Source organism: Cucumis melo, chromosome 6 (genome assembly GCF_025177605.1).
Source record: "Cucumis melo cultivar AY chromosome 6, USDA_Cmelo_AY_1.0, whole genome shotgun sequence".
NCBI classification, from domain to species: Eukaryota; Viridiplantae; Streptophyta; class Magnoliopsida; order Cucurbitales; family Cucurbitaceae; genus Cucumis; species Cucumis melo.
The window spans coordinates 27749515-27769615 of NC_066862.1; the positions used below are offsets into that span (position 1 = coordinate 27749515).

Consider the following 20101-nt stretch of genomic DNA (forward strand, 5'->3'; position numbering starts at 1 on the left):
TTTTTATTATGGTTGCCCTTGCCCAAGTCCTTAACCCTACCCTCCCTACTTCTTTTTTGGTATAAAATATTCTTAGAATATCAAGGTGTTGGATGGATATTGGAAAGGGCAAAATGTGCCCAAATCTAGGAATTTAAATACTGAGATTTTATTTTAATTAAAAAGGGTATAATGGTCATTTGGTGGTTGCAAAAACTGATCTTTTTCTTCATTTCTTTCTTTTGATTGTTTTCTTAATGCTTAAGGAAGCAGTTTCCCAATCACACCACCAATACCATTACTTCTCACCCTCCACTTTACATACAATAATCTTTTGCCCTCTTTTATGGCTAAAACATACATTCTAGTGGGGTTTTTTTAATTCTTCAATATTTTTTTCAATGACAATAATTCATAATGTGTACAAAGTAAGTATAACAAGCAAACCACCCTTTGGTTCATCTTACAATATAACATAACTGTTGTGCTAAATTATAAAATTTGATCTTAAACATTCTAATTTATTTCGATAGTTTCCTATATCCTCTCATTAAAACTACAGTTTACATCAAGTTGTATCTTCATGATCTATGAAGTATAATTGATAAATTTATATATTAGACATAATATAAAAGACATAACTCAAAACAAACGTTAAAAGACATAACTCAAAACAAACGTCTCAACCGTATAAATATCATGTTGTTTGTATAACGACGTAGAGTGTTATTTGTATATTCATTTTTAAAGAATGTTGTTTGTATAACAATGTAGGGTGTTATTTGAGTAAAATAAATATCACGACTGCATAAATACATACGTTGTTTCATTAATTTTGTATTCCAAACCCACGTTATTAGTTTATAAATAAAATAGAAAATCAAAAGGAAAAGAAAAGACTCCATATAAGAAAAGGATGAATCAGACCACTAACTCATTTTAAAGCTTGAGTTAAAGTTTATAAAACGATTATAAGCAAGGAAGACGGAGAAGAAAATCTCCCAATGTCATCTATTAAGCTCAAATGCCAGATTGTGAATGTACTTTCCTTGGAAGATATTAGAAAGCAATTAAAAAGAAAAAGCTGACATACAAAATGTTACACTGTGCTGAGTAGAACTGAACCAGCCAGAGCAGATCAGAGCAAAGCATTTAAAGAATCTATAAGTGAACCTTCTCTCATCTCTCCTTGATATACAACTTGTGGGTCACTGAATCCTAGAGAAGGGGCCCCCTTCAAAACCTTTCTGTTTATTGTTATTCATTGTGGGGCAATGTGGAGTCCTCAAGGTGCTAGAGATTTTGCACATAGGTTAACCCCTCCCCCTCTCACAGACAAAACAGGGCTCCCTCCCCCTGTACCATTACTCCCTCTGCTTGAACCGAGAAACACGACGATCACTGTTGTATCATCGTGAAAATGACGACGAACTCCACGGTCAATCTTCTTCAAATCTGAGTACCGCATTTCTCGTTTCTTAGCTGCTTCCTGCATTGCTGCTTTCACCAGCCTTCTTGCACTTCCCTAGATAAAGGAAATCATACAACAGAGGAGGATTCTTAGAATAACTGAACTAAATGCAATTCACAATAACAATGAGATTGGACAAAAAGAAAACTCACACACAACTTACACTGTGAGGATGCTTGTGAACTATATCAACTGCATCCTGGTTGCTAAGATGCTCCCACAGCCCATCAGAGGCAAATATAAGAAATTGATCATTTGAATCGAGTTCGTGCACAGAAACTGCTGGTTCTGAGCTCAGAATAGGCCTACTGAAGGGTTCTCGGAGGCGAAACTTAGCATACAAAGGCTCCCGGTTAAATTCTGGCTTTTTGAGATATACATCTCCAATTGACCGAGAAATCTACAAAGTCAGTTAAGCAGGGAAGTTTCAGTTAGGAGGAGAAGATATACCCAACATTCACGATGCTCAACATAGAAATATGTAAGGACTTGAATGCTAGTTATCCTAAAGAGCAATAATTGAACGGCATGTCCCTACAATACAAAGAATGTTAGAAGAACCCCATTACACCAAAGGATACTAAAAAAGCATTGCAATCAATAACTTGTTACACTGTTCGTTGAACCATAAATGTACACAATCGTAAGTATATAGTCATCGATGAATTGATGAATGAACAAGTATATAGTTGATCTTTAGGTACTTATGTACCGTGACATATCAGAATGACATGTTTTTTTTTAAAAAAAAAATCATTTTTAAAAAAACTCTTTTATAAAAATTGTTCTAAACTTTGAAAGTGTTTCAAGAACAGTTTTGAATAATTGTCTAACCCTTCAATTTTCCCGAAGTGACTTATTTTCAAAATTAAACACTTGGAGAGTTGAACCAAATACACCCCAAATTTAATGATATGGCATTCCAATCAAGTGACCAAGGGATCACCCAGCCAGCTCGACAACATTGGAAGTAAAATGCCTCTTCAATTTGATGCTAATAAAAGCATGAAAACTCCCCAAAAGAAGGCAGTAAAGAAAAGTCCTGAAAGGGCTAGCTAACAAAGGCAACATAAATACGAAAGGCTGTTGCATAAGACAACCAATAAGGTTTTGCACGGGTCAGCAATCAAACATTTTCTACACACCAAAGGCATCTAAAAAGCTCATTCAAACCTAAGATCACTTCTTGGCTTTTAAAACACTGATAGATGAATGAACGTAGTTCTACTTGATTTGAACATCCATAAGAAAAAATGCTCTTAATATTAGATAGCACTATATTAGAAATAATGATTACAGATAACCCCCAACTCTTCATGGAATTTTCCAACAATTATTGATTGGGCTTTGTTAGAAATATTGTTCTCAACTGAAGAGTGTAGATCAAAGAATAGACAAACCACATGACTTGTGCATCAGATAAATATGGAGTTCAGGGATCACAGTAGCTCAATCATGAGGTTTGATGTTAATTGAAGGACAAAATTAGATTCTTATGACAAGAAAAAATAATTATTTGAAGCATCAAATTTCCTTCCTTAACCATGGCAAGGAAAGTATTGATACTTTTTAAAGCAGAGAAACAGCCAGAATCTGAAAATCTTAGGTTTAATCATGCTTGGGAAGTACCTGAATCAGGCCCTTTACGCGCCATACATTATGCTTCAGCACTACTATCTGGGAGTCATCTGGGTGCAAAGACTGCATCTCCTGGCGGACTGATTGTATACTTACATTGTGCTCTGATGACAGCTGAATGGGAAGAACTTCTCCCGTGGACCGAACAAGCCTTCCTAACACAGCTCGGGAATCACCAAGGTTGGCAATGTAGAGTTTACTATTACAAATGACAGCAACCAGACAGCAAGAACCAACGGCTGCAATCTGAGGGTTCATAGGCCATTGCTTGGTGACAAGAGAGAGAAAACCCTCTTCTGTTGCTTGGAATGCTTTTTTTATCACATTTACTGACATTTCCTTTTCTTCTGTGGCAAACACTGAGGAAAACATGACACAATTGTCTAAGCAGGTTCAACTTGAAATCAAGGGAAGATAATTTAGCTATGCATTTCAACTTATTCAAGATGCAAAACTACTCATCCTATCACTTAAAGGAGTTTATTCGATGACATCTGCCATTCAACGTAATGATCCTAAAACTAAAACCTGCAACAAATGCAACTTCCAAAAGGGTGCATTTATTAAATGTTTAAGCTCCTCTTACCTTTTAGATGCTGGAACAAGTTATCACATATGAATCGCGATGTCTCGGGGCCACCATGGCCATCGTATATTCCTACAAAGGTTCCATAGGGTCCAGACTCGAGCAAGCTCAAGGGACCAGACTCAAGCTGACTCTGATCCTCAAGTAAATTGTTGGCTTGAACAACAGCCATTGAAAATTCTCCATTGATGTGGTGGCCATGGTCCTTGTACCAAAGTAGCCCATCTTGGCAGCCAACCGAGTCGGAACCACTGCCCCGACGACGCAAGAGACCATCGGCACATGGCTGCCAGCAAGCCCTCAGGAAGTTCATCAAGCTTGATAACATCCCTCATTGCACCAGAGCCAGCTTCCAATTCCTCCACATCCAAAATGGATGCAGCGTCAATCTCCCCTCAAAATCGTTCTCTGCAGACCCAACAATCAAAGATAAGCCATAAAATCAAGAAAGATTAAAGAGAAAGCGGGTAGTTTAAACCTTAGTTCTACAAATACAAACCCATCTCCCCTTCTATTAACTGCTTAATACTCCCAGGAAACAAACAGAAAATAGAATCAAAAACAAGGAAGAGCAGCGGGAACAAGAATCAGAACAAAATCTACCTCCACATTCTAAAGTTCAATCATTTCCACAATTGAAGTGGAAGAACATGAAAAGTCAATAATTTAAGCAGAGAGAAAAGAAATTAAAACAGGAGAAAAAAATCAACCACAGAATCTCCTCCAACAGTAACAAGAAAGAAATGAAAGGATACAAGACAGAAATAAGCTGAGAACAGTATGAACTCACACTAGTAATTAGGCTATTCTGGCCAGTTGGGTCAGCAACTACTGAATGATACCAAATGAAAATGACGGAGATCTAAAAGAGACACAGCAATACATGTGCGAGTAAAATTGTTAGATCGACAGATCCATCAACCCCCAAAAAGGGAAAATGGGTTTTTTTTCACTGGTCCAAATAATTTCTCAAACCTGTTCTTTATTCCACAACAAAACCAAAGAAGAAGTAAGAAAGAAAAGAGAAAATTAGAAGAACCCCCAAAATCTAGTTCGATTAAGAGAATAAAAGACGAAAATGGAAGAAGTCTCTTGATCCTGCTTCTCTAATCTTCTTTCTCCGCTGACAATCCCCTTTATAAGAAGACGAACACAGAAATTTCTGAAAGCCAGCAATGCCCATATGCAACCCCTCTTATGGGCTCCACTTACAAACCCAAAAGAGAAAAACCAGAGTAAAATACAATTTGTCAGGTCAATCCCCCACTTTCCATTAAACTTACCCTCTCTAATAAGAAATAACTTTCACTGCTCTTAAAGGAGAAAAAGCTCTCAATTTCTTATCCCATCTCTGACTTTTCTTCCGACCCATCTCCACAAAACTTGAAAAAGTGAAGATAAATCACTGAAATTTTTCCGGGGTTTTGTCCTTTGACAGATTTCACGAAGTGGGTTGTGTCATTTTCTTGATTTCGTGAAGACCAGTAATGGGGTAAATATCTTTGGGCAAATTTTCAGAAGGAGAAAATTGAGTGTGGCAGTGGTACAAGAAGCTACGTGTCAATGAATTGAGAGGTCGAAGACGACACGTGGTGGGATTAGAAGATGAGCAAGCGGCTTCCATTTTATGGATGCTTCAGAGCTACAACAGCAAGAATCTGATGAGTCGCATTCCGTTTGAAAGAGAAATCGCTCATGATTTCGGTAGTTGATTCCAAACGTTACTTGTTTTTTGGGATTTTTCTGTGATCCATTTTGTCAAATAGGAGTTTCTCATACTTTTTCTTTTATTGGTTTTCTTTGACATTGGAAATTGCTTCCGTTTTCAACTTTTTGTTTGTGATGATCCTATCAATGCTACTTCTTCTCCCGGGGGCGAGAGTTTCATTGTCAACCAATTCTTTGGGGGGTCTGGAAATTATTTTGAAAAAGAACCCAATTTTAATTTGGATGTTATTACTAATTAATTCTCATAAATTTGTTCAAACTCAACTAAATGAATTTGTTGAATTACTAAATCTCTCCGGTTAGACCTCTAAATCAACAATTGAACATAGACTTATAGAGGTTAACGTCTAACATAAACATTACCTAGGTAGAGTTATACTCATTTTTTTATCATTAACTCAATTTAACATAAAAAATATTAAATATCCTAAAAAGAATTTAATAGTTTGATCTTACATTTCTACGATTTTTAAATTACAAATACTAAATCTATCATAACGTAGTTAAAAACGTAAAAGTATATAACGATGGTGGAGGATGCAACTTACTACCTTTGACTTGTTGAACCAAAGAAAGGAAAAAGAAAAAAAAAAAAGTTGTCATTCCATCACAAATTGCTTTTGAAATAATAAACAAAGATGTGGCTATTGCCTTTTAAAGGTTTTTATTTTTTTTATTGCAAAGTGTTGGGACCCAAACTTTGTGTGTGGTTCTGTGTTGATTAATTGAACTAAATTAAACTTCTTTTTCTTTTGTTTAATTATTTTTAAGAATATAATATTGTAGTTTTCCTTTTTATGTATTTGAAAATGAATGAATTTATATAAATGTTGATCTAAATTTGGATTGTTTTACTTTTGAAGGTAATTTTTGATAAAGAAAAAATAATGTTAGTACGAAAAGTAGCATAGTTTCATAGATAAAAGAAGGTCGTAAAATAATAGTTTTGATGAAAAAATATAGAAATTTCATTTTTATCTTGAAAAAAAAGAAAAGGAGAATTAATTATATATTTTAGGGATAGAATAGTTAAGAAGACAATGGAAGCATTTGTTAAGACCATATTTGAGGAAATCAATTATTTATTAATCATTTATATTGAAATATAAAAACAAAACAAATAACAAATTGAATAATCTTATTCTACGTTCAATTAACATTAATTAATCATCCAATTTTCTAAATGGATATATATGATATCTTTATTCAAAGGATATCTATAATTAATAAAAATGCAATCCATTCGATTTGACCCTTTTTTTTTTCAATAATAACGATATGAAAAACGAATAAAGTTGTTAAGCGAAAGAAAAGAAGAAAAATAACTCAACACCAATTGAATTATGTTTAATTTACGAGGAAAAATATGTCAATCAGTTCTTTATAAACGTTGTTAATCTGAATTTTTCCCAAACATCTCTTTCGGTTAAGTCGATTTTGGTCTATCAGTTTGGTTTTTCGACCTATCGTGCTCACCATTATTTGAAACTAATATAACTTAACTCGATCAAAGAGGTTGAGCCAAATTTAAACAATTTGTCTACTGAAAATGGTTTAATTATACACGAATAAGTAAATTTATATTTTGTCTATCATAACTTTACAAATAAAGAAACTCGTTCATTTGAAACATTTAGTATGAGAATTTAGAACATCTTTCGAGTATTAAATATTCTTTGAAAACTTTTTAAATACTTTAATAACAAGATAGCAAGTTTGATTCAAAAAAGATCAGCAAGTCGCTAACGATATGTTTGTGAGCGATTTTGAGATGGTCATAAAATCATTTTTCCTTCAAATGATGGTGTTTGACATGAATGACGTTACTAAAATTGATTTTGAAAAATATAAAATTATTTCAAATTGATTTTGGAGGAATTAGGTTATTTCGGGCGAATCACTCCCACAATGGTTATAAGTCGTTGATCCATGAAAAAATTAACAAATTCATAGACCGAAACTTACAATATGTTTAAGAGGAAACATAATCGAGATCGGTAACACTTGTAAAAAGTCAATCAAAAAAATTATTTTATTTTTACGAAAGAAATTTCATCGAAAATCTATCGTAAACAATAATCAAATAAATAAAACATTCACGTAAGTACTCTCATCATAGTGGTGATTATCGTAGAATTAAAACGAGACATGGTTAGGGGAAGGTTTACAAGGAGAAATAAATGTATGGAATAATAAAGACACTAAACATAATAATAATTATTATTATTATTATTAATTATATATAAGTAAATAATGGATTTTTAAAAAATAATGGTTGATTTTGAAATATTAAATTTTCATTGATTAATGAAGCCTAAATTTCAAGCCATCTTTCATTGTCTTTGTCAATGAGATTTTGAGATGTTGATTGATTTGGTTCATGTATTTTTCCATAAGAGATAAATACTTAATTATTATCTTAAATTCAAAATTATTTTCTTTCAAAAATTAAATGGAAAGAGACTTCAACCATTTGAAAAAAAAAAAAAAAACTAATTAATTTATTAAGCCTTAATTCGTTGACTCAATAGAAAAAATAGAAAATTTGTTTGCACACAAATAACTCTAATTACTATGTGTTTTAGTCGATGGGAAAGTTAATTAAATAAACGTTTATCTAATAAAAGTTAGAGGTTAAATTATAGCTTTATAGGTTACAAATAATGGTTTGTTAGTCATTGACAAGTCTTTTTTGCGTTGTACTCACCTGTTTGTCTACAAGAACATTAGTTCTCGTTTGATTTCCACATGTTAAACATGTTACAGACGTTCGTTATGAGCTAGAATCGAAAGTTGAAAAATGAAATAGAAATATAAAATTAAATAATCGTATTTTAGCTGAAAATATTATTTTTGTTGGTAGAGCTTCACACTCACAATTTGATTATTATTGATGCCATTTTTTTTTCTAATACTAAAAGGATTTTTAAAAAATAAAGTATGGTGAAGAGTCTCAAAACCACAATATTATATTTGTAATATTCTAAAAGAATAATTAAAAAAAAAAATTATTTATGTCCTTTGTATTCCATAAATAGGAAAAAGGAAATAAATAAATAAATAATTGCTTTGACTAAATTCTTTTGTAATGATATATTTTTCCCCTTTTTAATTTCTCTTTTGTTTGAATTTTAGGAAGGTGTTTTATGGGGATGTTTTCATTTTTCATTATTGATTAATTATTATCATTATTAAAATTTGGAAGTATTGTACTCAATAAAATAAAATCTTAAGTCTTTCTTTCTCTCTCTTTTCTTTTTATTTATTTAAATAATATATTAAATCAACGAATCCAAACTAAGACCGCCAACACTGACTCAACAAGATTAGAGAACGAGGAAGTAAAAACATCCTACCAAATATTCGAGGAAGAGTCGACAAAATTCAAAATTAAAATGCAATTTATTTCAAATCAATCAATTAATCGAGATTAGTCTTGGTCAAAGTAAAATCAAACATTTCCAATTGGCAGATAAAGAGTATTGTTGTGTAATATAGATGTAGTTTTTTTTTTCTTTTAAGATTTTTGAGAAGTACAAAATAGGAATGGTCCACTTATATATATATATATATATATATATATATATATATATATATATATATATATATATATTAACATTTTTATATGTTGTTTATCTAAATTGTTTTTCCCCTTTGGTGGGTCACTACACAACTTTAGTGAAAAGAAAAAAAAAAGGTTAAAAGTATATATATATATATATTTTAGTTTGAATCATTGAATAGATATAACAAATTCATATGTTTTTTTTTTTTTAAGTTTACGAGTTCAGATAATTCAGATTATGTTTTATATTTTTAGATTTATTGAGTTTAATAGATATACGTCTAATAGACAACCAAAATTATTTTTCTAAAGATATTTTTTGGATTTTTGTGTTCCAAACCGATCAAATTTTAAATTTGAATTTTATTAAATTTTTAATTATGTATTTTATTTAAATTTTTAGTTTATGTATTTTGTTTAAAATTTTATCTTTAGTTAGATGGGCTTGGCCCAAACTCACTCGGATCATTCAACAAAATCGGCCCAAGACATGGAAGCATGGATTAAATTGTACTTTTACCAATGATGGTTTAAACTTAAAACTTTACCGAATAATTTAAAAAATTCGGACATTTATTAGACACGTAATCGAAAGTTAAATGGTATATTAGAAGTTCAAATTTTTATACGAGCAATTTTAAAATTTTAAGTCTCGTAAACTAAACTTACAAATTAACCGTCAACAATAACCTTTGTTCGTATTTCATCTTAAAATGTTCCACGATAATAATTTTGTTTTTATCGTCTCTACAAAATATAAATATTATGGTATTAATTTAGATATTTGTATGTCTATACCATCTTTTTAGTTCAACAATTACAAATACAGGAAATCGAACCATTGACTTTTGAGATAACAATAAACGTCTCACGAATCATAGGTGAAACGTAATCCATCAACGTTAAATATGAAAAACTAATCCCATTTTCTCGTGTTTGTTGTTATTTACACGTGAACTTTATAATCGAGTAATAGAAGTTACTAAATCATACTATATATGAAACATTTATGTCAGTTGAGCTATGCTCGTTTTAACTTATAAATTTGAACTTAACTTCTATAGCTTAGTTAAACATCGTAAAATAAAAATCGTATTCGTTGTTACAAAGTCATCATCGTTTAAACCAACATTCTAAATTAGTGATTGAAATAATAATAATAATTATTATTATTATTAGTAGGTTGGTAAGAAGAGTGGAAAAGAAAAATTGGGTAATTAAGTCAAAATTTGCACCGCATTGGGTGGGAAGGAATGGGATATTTCATTCTTATGTTGACCAAACCCCTACCTTACGCGTCATTGTATATAAATAATATCGAAACACTTTGAAAACCAAACAGTACTAAGTCGTCGATTTTGAAAATTAATCCTTCTTGTTGGAAAAGAGAGTTTGGGTCTGTTTTCCATTTCTATCTCTTTTTTATTTCAAAATATTATTCTATTTTTAATTTTAGATTTTGGATTTGATTTCCATTATTCACTCTAATTTCTAAATTTTAACTTCATTATTTTTTAGTCGATCAAATAATTAAGAAATCAATCGTGGAACTTAAAAAACTAAATTGAAATATAATCTAAACGTTCGTAAGTAAATTATAATTATATTTACAATTTTTTTTTAATTTAGAGAAATATTTGAGTTTTAGTTCATAGTTTCAAAATTTAAAGTAAACATATTTAATAGATTATAGAAAGAAAAATACCGTAAATGATAAAATTATTGAAAATATTTACGTATGATAAAAGTTCAAATTTTATCAGCAATAAATGTTAATACACATTAATAAACTTAGATTATATCGAATTGAAGTCTATTAGTGTTAAAATATTGCTATATTTAACAAAAATCATATTATAAAATACTTTTAGATAATTAACAATAGATTAAAAATTAAAAATATTTGAAATTACATAAATTTCAATTCAATAAATTATAGAAAAATAAAAAAATAGAATATTTAATAAAATATTTACATCTTATAGAAAAATCAAATGTAATAAATTTCGTCACCGAATGATTTTGTTATATATATATATAGAGGGGACCAAAATACCAATTTTGTTGAAGACATCTACTAATCCATTCTTCCATAAATGTGAGTGGGAAACTTGTGGGTTTAGGTCACTTTCTTTCTCCCTTTCACACCAGTCCCTATTTATTTTCTTCCCTTTTCTTCTCACTAATTGAGAGCCACATTGACCCTTTTTTTCTTCCTTTCCAATTTTAAATTAAAGTGATTGTAAGTAAATAGGTATAAAAAAAAAAGTACTTTTTCAAATAAGGAAAAAAACAAGTCTTATAGGGTTTATGGAGAAGAACATGTTTTTTTTTTTCTTCTCTTTTGGGTCATTTAACTTTATAAAAAGTAATGTATACTTTATCAATCAATATAAATGTTGATAAATTTTGTAAAAAAAAAAAAAAAAAAAAAAACCCATTAAAATGTTTGATTAATTAAGGAATTTTTCGAAAGGGACCAACTTTTAAGTTCTATAATATTTTTCTAAAAATAGTTCGAATGATTCTTAATTCAACTAACTTGACAATCAACATAATAAATACAAAGACAAGTGGATTTTTTTTTTTTAATTAAATAGCAAAATACAATAATCTTACATGATGTGGATGTGACTAATGTCATAGTGTATGAAAATATAGACTTAATATAGATTGAAATTTAATGCTTCGGTTGTAACTATGCAAGGGGAAAAAAAAAACAATAGGATAGTTGATAGAAAATGCCAATTACCATTTGGCAAAGTTCAAAGGGTTGATCACCCACTTACAATTATTGTATTAAATGATAAAATCTCAATTGCTATAAAATTATTTCAAAAATGGTTACAAATGTACGAAATTTTAGATTTCGATAACGTTATGGATAATAGATTTTGAAATTTTGCTATATTTGATAAACTGAATCATAAAAAAAATGAAAACTTTTCGTAAATATAACAAACTGACAAAATATTTACGGCTCAGATTACAAAATGAGAAGTCTATCAAAGGTGACCACTTTTTTGATCGCATTTCTTCTCTCCCTTATGAGATTTTTTTTCTTATTCCGGTCGTTTTTATTCTCTTCCTTTTCTTATTACTAAATATAAAATATCTTGAAAAAAACCAACCAAATCTACCAAATAATCTTAAAAAATAACAAAAAATAAACTATGTAGTACAATCTAACCGATCACTAGTAAAATAATTTTGAAAAAAATCATTTAACTAAATCTAAATGTATCTAAAACTAAATACTCAAAGGAAGCATTATTGATATTTTCTACTGTAGGTCTACGTACTTTCTTCTATTTCGAGATTGTTTTATGTAACGTAAATATAATATTTCGACCGTTTGTTATATTCACTTAAAAGATCTCTAAGAAATGATGTTTTTTTTTTTTGTATTTATTATTTTTCACTTCTACACTAAATAAATTATTAATTAACAAGAAAAAAAAGAAAAGAAAACCGGCGTCAATGTCCGTAGACCAGAGTTACGTCGAGCTTTGGTCTGTGACTGACCTTTGAGGAAGACGATCACTTTCCTCTCACAAATTCCTTCTTAATTCTAATCTCATCTAATGCCATTGCTTCATCTTCATCTTCATCTTCTTCATCGACCCTTTCAAATTCTTCTTCTAATTTCTCCCTCAAATCTCAATCCATGCCTTCTTCTTCTTCTACCTTCTCCCTAACTCTATGCTTTTTCCTTTCCATTTTCACCTTCATTTCCCACTTCTCCCATGTCTTCGGATCTTTCACCTTCAATATCCACCACCTTTACTCCCCCGCTGTCCGTCAAATCCTCCCCTTCCATTCCTTTCCTGATGAAGGCACTCTCGATTACTACGCTGCCATGGTCCGTACAGACCATTTTGTTCATTCTCGTCGTCTCGGTCAAGTTCAAGATCACCCTCCACTCACTTTCTTATCTGGAAATGAAACCCTTCGAATTAGCCCTCTTGGATTGTACGGATTACTTATCTTTTTATTACTGATTTGAGTTGCTTGCGTGTTGAGATTTCTAACCAGTGATTCTTAATTTTATATTGAGTCTCTGTTGGAGTGGGAATTATGAGGTGGGGTGGGGTGGAATTGGAATCTTTCCAATTGGGATTCAAAAGGGAGTGTGTTTAGTCTCTTTCCTCTTTGAATCTGTGTATCTTCTGTTGTAATTATTGTATTTTTACTAATTTTCTTCTTCTTCTTTTTGTGTTGTTGGATTTCAGCTTGTATTATGCGGAGGTTACTGTGGGAACACCAGGGGTTCCGTATTTAGTGGCATTGGATACTGGCAGTGATTTGTTCTGGTTGCCATGCGATTGTGTTAATTGTATAACTGGGCTCAATACAACTCAAGGGGTAATAGTTTTTCATCCCTTTTCTCTTTCTGTTGCTCGAATTGAACTTTTGAAAGCTGTTTGATTCATTCTTGAAGTTCTTGACACGAGAAACACATATGGCATGGGCATGATGGGTGATGAATGCTATTTATTAATCTTTTAGGTTCCGCTTGGTAAAGATTTGGTTTTTGACTTTTAGTTTTTGAAAATTAAGCTTATAAATGCTTATTCCACCCACAAACTTCTTGGTTTTTGACAAGCCAAAATTTGAATACTTAAAAAAAAAAGTAGTTTATGAAATATGGCTAAGAGTCTTTTACTAAAGAAAGATGCAAAACTCTGTAACAAACTAAGAGGAAATAGAGTTTATTTTCAAAAACCAAATGGTTACTGGTACTTTATTTTTTGTTTTTGGTTTTTGAAAATTAAGCCTATAAATACATTTTCACTTCTAAGTTTCTTTGCTTTGTTATCTACTTTTTACCAATGTTTTTGAAAAACCAAGTCAAGTTTTGAGAACTATTTTTTTAAACATGTTCTCCGAGTTTTGCTAAGAAATCCGCTCTTTTAAATTAGAAAGATGAAAACCACCGTAAGAAATTAAGAAGAAATTAGCTTAGTTTTCAAAAGCCAAAATAAGAAAACCAAAGGTTATCAAATGGGGCCGTAGAAATGAGGACATAGACACTTCGTTTACATTTATATGTTTGAAAAAATTGATGTGTTCTGTTCTAATTCCCCTGGTTCATTTTACCACTCTCATTACTGATTTCCATGACAGCTCTTTCTGTTGCTTTTTCTGTCAACAGCCAGTAAACTTTAACATCTACAGCCCAAATAATTCCTCAACTAGCAAGGAGGTCCAATGTAGTAGTTCATTGTGTTCACACCCAGACCAATGCTCGTTACCAAGTGACACGTGCCCTTATCAGGTTTCATACCTTTCTGATAACACCTCTTCTACTGGCTACTTGGTAGAAGATATATTGCACTTAACCACAAACGATGTTCAATCAAAACCAGTTAATGCAACGATTACTCTGGGGTAGGTTATTATTTTATCTCTTAAATCTCTGACAAATTGCACACCCTTAGCAATTTATGGCTAATTATTGTGATTTCGCTCTTCGTTTATTATCAATTGGGTTATTGATATCATCTGGATACGTCGTCGCTCAGGTGTGGTAAGGACCAGAGTGGTGCATTTTTGAGCTCTGCAGCACCAAATGGCTTATTTGGATTAGGTATCGAGAATGTTTCGGTTCCTAGCATCTTGGCAAATGCAGGACTCATTTCAAATTCCTTTTCCTTATGTTTTGGACCTGCTAGAATGGGAAGAATTGAATTTGGAGATAAAGGTAGTCCAGACCAAAATGAAACACCATTCAACTTAGGACGAAGACAGTAAGTATCACTTAGTAGGTGTATATATGCTAGTTTGATTTTTGTCAACTGTTCTAGTTGACACTTCCAATTAAGTCACTTTAATGATTCTTTTTTTGTACTCTTTCTTTGTTCCCTTCTTTGTGCATATGTTAGTCCTACTTATAACGTCAGCATAACTCAGATAGCGGTGGGAGGACACATTTCGAATCTTGATGTTGCTGTAATCTTTGACTCTGGAACCTCATTTACCTACCTGAACGACCCGGCCTATTCACTTTTTGCTGACAAAGTAAGCACCTTGCAGATTTATGTGCAGTTCCTCGTGCCATATCTTTCAGTTTGCTTATCCATGTCATTTTGTAGTTTGATTCTATGGTTGAAGAAAAGCGGTATACAATGAATTCAGACATCCCTTTTGAAAACTGCTATGAACTGAGGTATTGTGATTTGTGATATGGCCCCATATATCAACATGACTACATTCTAACCCAAATTATATGGTAAAATAAAAATATCATAGCAAACTTTGGAAATATATCCAAACATTCAAACATTGAAGTCTAGAACATAGTAAATTACTGAATTGTATTGTGATCCAAGTGCTGCTTCTATTTTCTTTCAGCCCAGATCAAACCACATTCACATACCCGGTGATGAATTTGACAATGAAAGGTGGTGGACATTTTGTCATCAATCATCCAATAGTTTTGCTATCCGCCCAGGTAAAGTTATGACTGCTGTTGTGTAATATTCTCATCGGCTTGTCTGCCTATTGAACTACTATTATTAACTTTCTTTCTGATTATCATCTTCAGTCAAAGCGTCTTTTCTGTCTTGCCATTGCTAGAAGTGACAGCATAAACATCATTGGACGTAAGTATCTTAACTTTTATCTGATAGTTTAGTGATATCTTCCGGTTTACTACAAGACATCTTTTCAACCTGTCTTTCATAGGATGGTCATTCGTTGCACAATTAAGTTGGATATTATTCCCTTTTCATTTCATATCGATGGTCTTCCTTTAGACCTCATATGCTAATTTCTAATCCCACACATGGACAGAAAAAACGAAATAAGTCACATACAAAGCCTATCATGTAAGATACAAGTATTGAAGTTGAATCAAACAATTAGCAAAGGGCAAGAGCTTTGTTATACATTTACATGGATTTATACTAAACATGTTTGTCACCGTGATCAATCGAGAAGCGTTTGTTTTCATGATGCGTGTTGTGCATTGATGCAGAGAACTTCATGACTGGTTACCACATAGTTTTTGACCGTGAAAAGATGGTTTTGGGATGGAAGGAATCAAACTGTGAGTTCTCTGGTAAACATCTCTTAGTTTTGTTCATTTCGGGATAAAGTTCGCATTTTCATTTAACATGGGATCTTCACTATCTAGGCACTGGTTATGAAGATGAAAACACCAACAATCTTCCAGTCGGGCCAAGCCCCACCCCTGCTGCCGCCCCGGGCACAACAACCATCAAGCCACAAGCCAACAGCAACGTTAATAACACTACTCAAACAATAGAAAAGCCGAGACCTACAAATATTAGTTCAAAACTTCCAACCTCAGTCATTCTCACATTCTTAATGCCTGTGGTTACATTTTTGCTTTTTGTATGATCAATTTTGTTCGTCCTATATTCTTATATTGTTTAATATTAAGTTTATAGATTGATAGATACTTTCATATATATAGATGAAATTGTTGTAAGTGGAAATATAGACAGAATGGTTTGTAACAATAAATTTATAGTGTGAATTGATCTTGCTACATAACTTTTTTTTTCCCTCTGTAAATTGAATGTCTTCTTCAAGAAGTGCTTTTGGTCGAAGCCCACTTACCACCTGAAATGTAAGACATAACACTGTTTGGAAACGTTGAAATGTAAGGCACACCACGAACATTGCTTCCATGGATGAGATTCTTAATTTATGACATAATAACCAAAACATTAGGGTCAAATTTAAAAATTCAAGCAAAGTCTTAAACTTGTAATTTAACATTCTTTGTTAACCTATCTTAATTAATCACAAATCACTAAATTCTTGCAAATTAACTATTTCTTCTACTTTCTCATCGATCTACGTACTCCCAAAAATTTGATCTAAAATGTTTAACGATAATTATAGTATATTTGGAAGTACATTGTTTGGGCTGAAGGCCCATTTATAGGTGTTAAAAAAGCAAAGCCCAATAAAAATGATTTCCTTACAATATTCTCTTTCCCCCTTGAAACCTTCATTTTCACTTCCATTTCTCTTCTTCTCCTTTCTCGAATCACCTTCCCAACTTACGATCTTTCTTCTTCTTAGTTCTTCCAACCTTCAATCTATGGCGGTTGCTCGTTGCTTCCTCCCTTTTTCTCTTGAAACTTCAAAGCATCCACTCTCTCCTTCCATTTTCACTTCTTCTTCTACTGATTGTTCCTTCACTCTCGCTTTTCCTTCGGATTATCGTCGCCCCCGAGGTTTTAAGCCCCCAATCACCACTCTCTGCTGCAAAATGATCCATCGCGGTACGTTTCTCTTTATCCTTTATTCCTCGTCTTTTCCATCTTAATTATAATGTTGCTCCTTGATTTTTAGCTGCTTCAGCTTATTGGGTTTTGTTGGAATCTGTGGTTTTTCTTTGATTGATGATTAATTTTGGATTCAGCATATTTTCTGTGACGATAGCGCTTTGAATTGATAATTCTGTTGATTCATTTAATTCAAATCTATGCAGGTACTAGATTTTTTTTTAAGTAAGGTTCAAGTTATGGTCCGTTTTCTTCTATTAAAATGTAGCTTGAGACTTAATCAATGACTAATTAGAAGTGCGAGGAACGATTACTAATGAGCGCCATAGCAAAAAACTAGTATTTTAACTTGCAAAAAGTTTGCGTATATTATGCACTCCTTTTACGCACTTTTCTTTTTGCTTCTTTGAATGAGAACAATATATTTTTCTTCAGGAGGAATCTTATCCATATAACTTTTTGGTGAAAAGTGAGCTTTCAAGTTTAGCTATAATTTTCAAATATGTGTCTATTTGGTTGTTGAACTTTAAACAGTGGTTGATGAATTTCAATTTTGTGTTTATTAGATTTTTTTAATTTTAAAATTATTTAGCAAGGCTACGAATTTTAGAAAATATTTAATATTTATATATTCAACTTAAAATTGGAAGTTCTTAAAAGATATTTTAAAGTTGAAGACCGAACGGGAAAATTGAATTTCAAGGGCCCATTAGACATTTTCGAAGGAGACCAAATAGACACTTATTGTCACTTAACCAAACTTTTCTTTTCTTAGGGACATGAAGAATGAGAGTATTCTAAATGGATTTCACCCATGATGTCCATTTTTATAAGTGTTCCATACCAAACAACAATTATAAAACAAAGAATCTTAGTTTACTGGTAAATTCCTACTGCAGCAGTACTGTTGTACACAAACACAACTCTTGAGCAACTTCTTAGAAGGTTGGTGGTTAATTCTAGATTGGAATAGTGAATCTCTTTAAAATTGTGCTGGGCTTCATTTCTCTTAAGAGTTCTTTATAAGCGCACCTTTTTGTGCATTTTTCATGTCATGCAAGTGAAACTTGGTTACTTCTATTAGATGTTCGCATAACATAGTTTATAAATTGTTTGGCATCAGTAAAAGCCAAGCCACAAGATTCAGAAGCAACATTAGTTGCCGGCTCCTTCACTGAATTTAAACACCTGCTACTGCCAATAACCGATCGCAATCCATTTCTTTCCGAGGGAACGAGACAGGTGACCGTTCTTTTGTCGCTTCAAATTTTGTTATTCAACAAGAATTTTGATTCAGACAAGAATGACATTACCTTTCCTCTAGGGCAACCTAGTCGTAAATCATTAGGAACATTTGTTTCTGTGGTTGCTTATTAGCCATCTTGATGTCTCAGTAGGAATTTCGGTTTCGAGTATCATTCTATTTTTTCCAACTTTTCAACTTATTCATATATCAGTAATGAAGAAGCTAGTGAGTAAAATTGACAATTGATCACTAAGGTGGCTTTGGATCCATATTTTGAACACAGGCTATTGCTACTACTGCTGCTTTGGCAAAGAACAATGGGGCTGACATAACAGTAGTCTGTATGTTCATTTCATTTTTGTTTTTCATCTTTAAGATGCAAAGATCCTGAAATCATATCTCTGTGACAATCTGCAGTGATCGATGCAAAGCAGAAAGATTCGATTCCAGAACACGAGAACCAACTCTCGAGCATTCGTTGGCATTTGTCTGAAGGTTTGTAGTGGTACATAAAATACTCTTAAGTTAGGATTTCACTTAAGTCAAAGAGACAAGCAGTAAACTCAGTCTCTTCCAATCTGAGTTCAAATTAACAAATTAACGAATTTCTAACTTTCTACAAATCGTAAAGACTAGTTTTGTAACATAATATTACGTATTCAACATTAAGCAAAGGTATATAGAAACTAATCTGAGAAATCGACGTGTTTTTGTTTGAACGAGACAGGGGGATTCCAAGAGTTTAAATTGTTGGAGCGATTAGGGGAAGGAAGCAAGCCAACAGCAATCATTGGGGAGGTGGCTGATGATCTGAATTTAGATTTGGTAGTTCTAAGCATGGAAGCCATTCATTCCAAGCATGTGGATGCTAACCTACTGGCTGAGTTCATTCCATGCCCTGTTATGCTCTTGCCGTTATGATTTTTGTATAATTTGAGTTCTATGCCTCAGCCATATCATACTTATGCTTTCTTTAACAATATACTGAGTGTACTTGTGATTTATGTATATATTATAAAGTGCTTTTGGAGTTCAATGAATCCTTATATATTATCTAGACAAATTAATATTAAACTAACCTATTAACAATATTTTTTTTTTTATAACAATTAAAACAGAGCTTGAAAACTTTAAACCTGTATTTCAAAAAATTTGTGAAAAACATCTCTACATTACAAAACTTTATCTCTTCTATCATTTTAATTTGTTGTTTTATTTTTCTAATTTTTCTTATAAGATTCAAATGATAATGAATTTAAAGTTAAAATATATATGGATTAAATTAGAACCAAATATGACTTTTAATATATAAAATAATTCTCTTAATTAATATATAAAAAACTAAGCAAATTTTAAAATGAAATAGAAGAAATCCTATTGGATTTGATGAATAGTTTGTGTTTAATTATGGTTTATTTAACTAAAACTACTTAGGAAAAGGTTTTCTTTCTTTGGTTAAACTACAACACTAAGTTACTCTCACATTTTATTATTTCTTCCGTAAGACTTTCTATTTTTGTTTAACAATTCATAGTAGACAATTCGTTTAGTTCATTCAAAAGATTTTCCGTTCTTACTTTGTTCTTGCTCTTTTTTCTTTTTGTTGAATGTTTGAATCTTTTTT

At 31.8% G+C, this 20101-nt stretch overlaps 3 protein-coding genes across 5 annotated transcripts; 2 read left to right on the forward strand and 1 right to left on the reverse strand.

The window, feature by feature from the left end:
• Positions 1-948: 948 nt before the first annotated feature.
• Positions 949-5250, reverse strand: LOC103490669 (probable protein phosphatase 2C 46). 2 transcript variants are annotated; one of them, XM_017045169.2, is made up of 5 exons: positions 4465-5250; positions 3675-4082; positions 3080-3447; positions 1614-1850; positions 949-1504 (listed from the first exon to the last, which is right to left on the reverse strand). In XM_017045169.2, exons 2-5 carry the CDS (start codon positions 4000-4002, stop codon positions 1265-1267), a joined length of 1173 nt encoding a protein of 390 aa, XP_016900658.2. In that variant the 5' UTR covers positions 4003-4082; positions 4465-5250; the 3' UTR covers positions 949-1264. The 2 variants fall into 2 exon arrangements, with proteins under 2 accessions (XP_016900658.2, XP_050942329.1); XM_051086372.1 differs by lacking the exon at positions 4465-5250 and adding an exon at positions 4278-4462.
• A 7178-nt stretch (positions 5251-12428) lies between these two features.
• Positions 12429-16488, forward strand: LOC103490670 (aspartyl protease family protein 1-like). 2 transcript variants are annotated; one of them, XM_051086375.1, is made up of 10 exons: positions 12429-12939; positions 13200-13332; positions 14123-14358; positions 14493-14717; positions 14853-14988; positions 15063-15136; positions 15322-15421; positions 15515-15572; positions 15947-16018; positions 16106-16488. In XM_051086375.1, exons 1-10 carry the CDS (start codon positions 12635-12637, stop codon positions 16330-16332), a joined length of 1566 nt encoding a protein of 521 aa, XP_050942332.1. In that variant the 5' UTR covers positions 12429-12634; the 3' UTR covers positions 16333-16488. The 2 variants fall into 2 exon arrangements, with proteins under 2 accessions (XP_050942332.1, XP_008448518.1); XM_008450296.3 differs by having other exon boundaries at positions 12434-12939; positions 15947-16030.
• Positions 16489-16869: 381 nt separating this feature from the next.
• LOC103490671 (uncharacterized) lies at positions 16870-19513 on the forward strand. Its single transcript, XM_008450298.3, has 5 exons — positions 16870-17228; positions 18355-18473; positions 18761-18818; positions 18895-18972; positions 19205-19513. Exons 1-5 carry the CDS (start codon positions 16913-16915, stop codon positions 19396-19398), a joined length of 765 nt encoding a protein of 254 aa, XP_008448520.2. The 5' UTR covers positions 16870-16912; the 3' UTR covers positions 19399-19513.
• Positions 19514-20101: the final 588 nt, after the last annotated feature.

Bases quoted from the DNA above. Each gene is read 5' to 3' on its own strand.
- LOC103490669 (XM_017045169.2), bottom strand. From the start codon at position 4,002: ATGTTATCAAGCTTGATGAACTTCCTGAGGGCTTGCTGGCAGCCATGT. The intron at 3,448-3,674 runs GTAAGAGGAGCT...TGTTTTCCTCAG, and splicing joins CTTGTTCCAGCATCTAAAAG to TGTTTGCCACAGAAGAAAAG. The intron at 1,505-1,613 runs GTAAGTTGTGTG...TCCTTTATCTAG, and splicing joins TTCACAAGCATCCTCACAGT to GGAAGTGCAAGAAGGCTGGT.
- LOC103490670 (XM_008450296.3), top strand. From the start codon at position 12,635: ATGCCTTCTTCTTCTTCTACCTTCTCCCTAACTCTATGCTTTTTCCTT. The intron at 14,359-14,492 runs GTAGGTTATTAT...GTCGTCGCTCAG, and splicing joins AATGCAACGATTACTCTGGG to GTGTGGTAAGGACCAGAGTG. The intron at 14,989-15,062 runs GTAAGCACCTTG...GTCATTTTGTAG, and splicing joins ATTCACTTTTTGCTGACAAA to TTTGATTCTATGGTTGAAGA.
- LOC103490671 (XM_008450298.3), top strand. From the start codon at position 16,913: ATGATTTCCTTACAATATTCTCTTTCCCCCTTGAAACCTTCATTTTCA. The intron at 18,474-18,760 runs GTGACCGTTCTT...TTTTGAACACAG, and splicing joins TTTCCGAGGGAACGAGACAG to GCTATTGCTACTACTGCTGC. The intron at 18,973-19,204 runs GTTTGTAGTGGT...TGAACGAGACAG, and splicing joins TCGTTGGCATTTGTCTGAAG to GGGGATTCCAAGAGTTTAAA.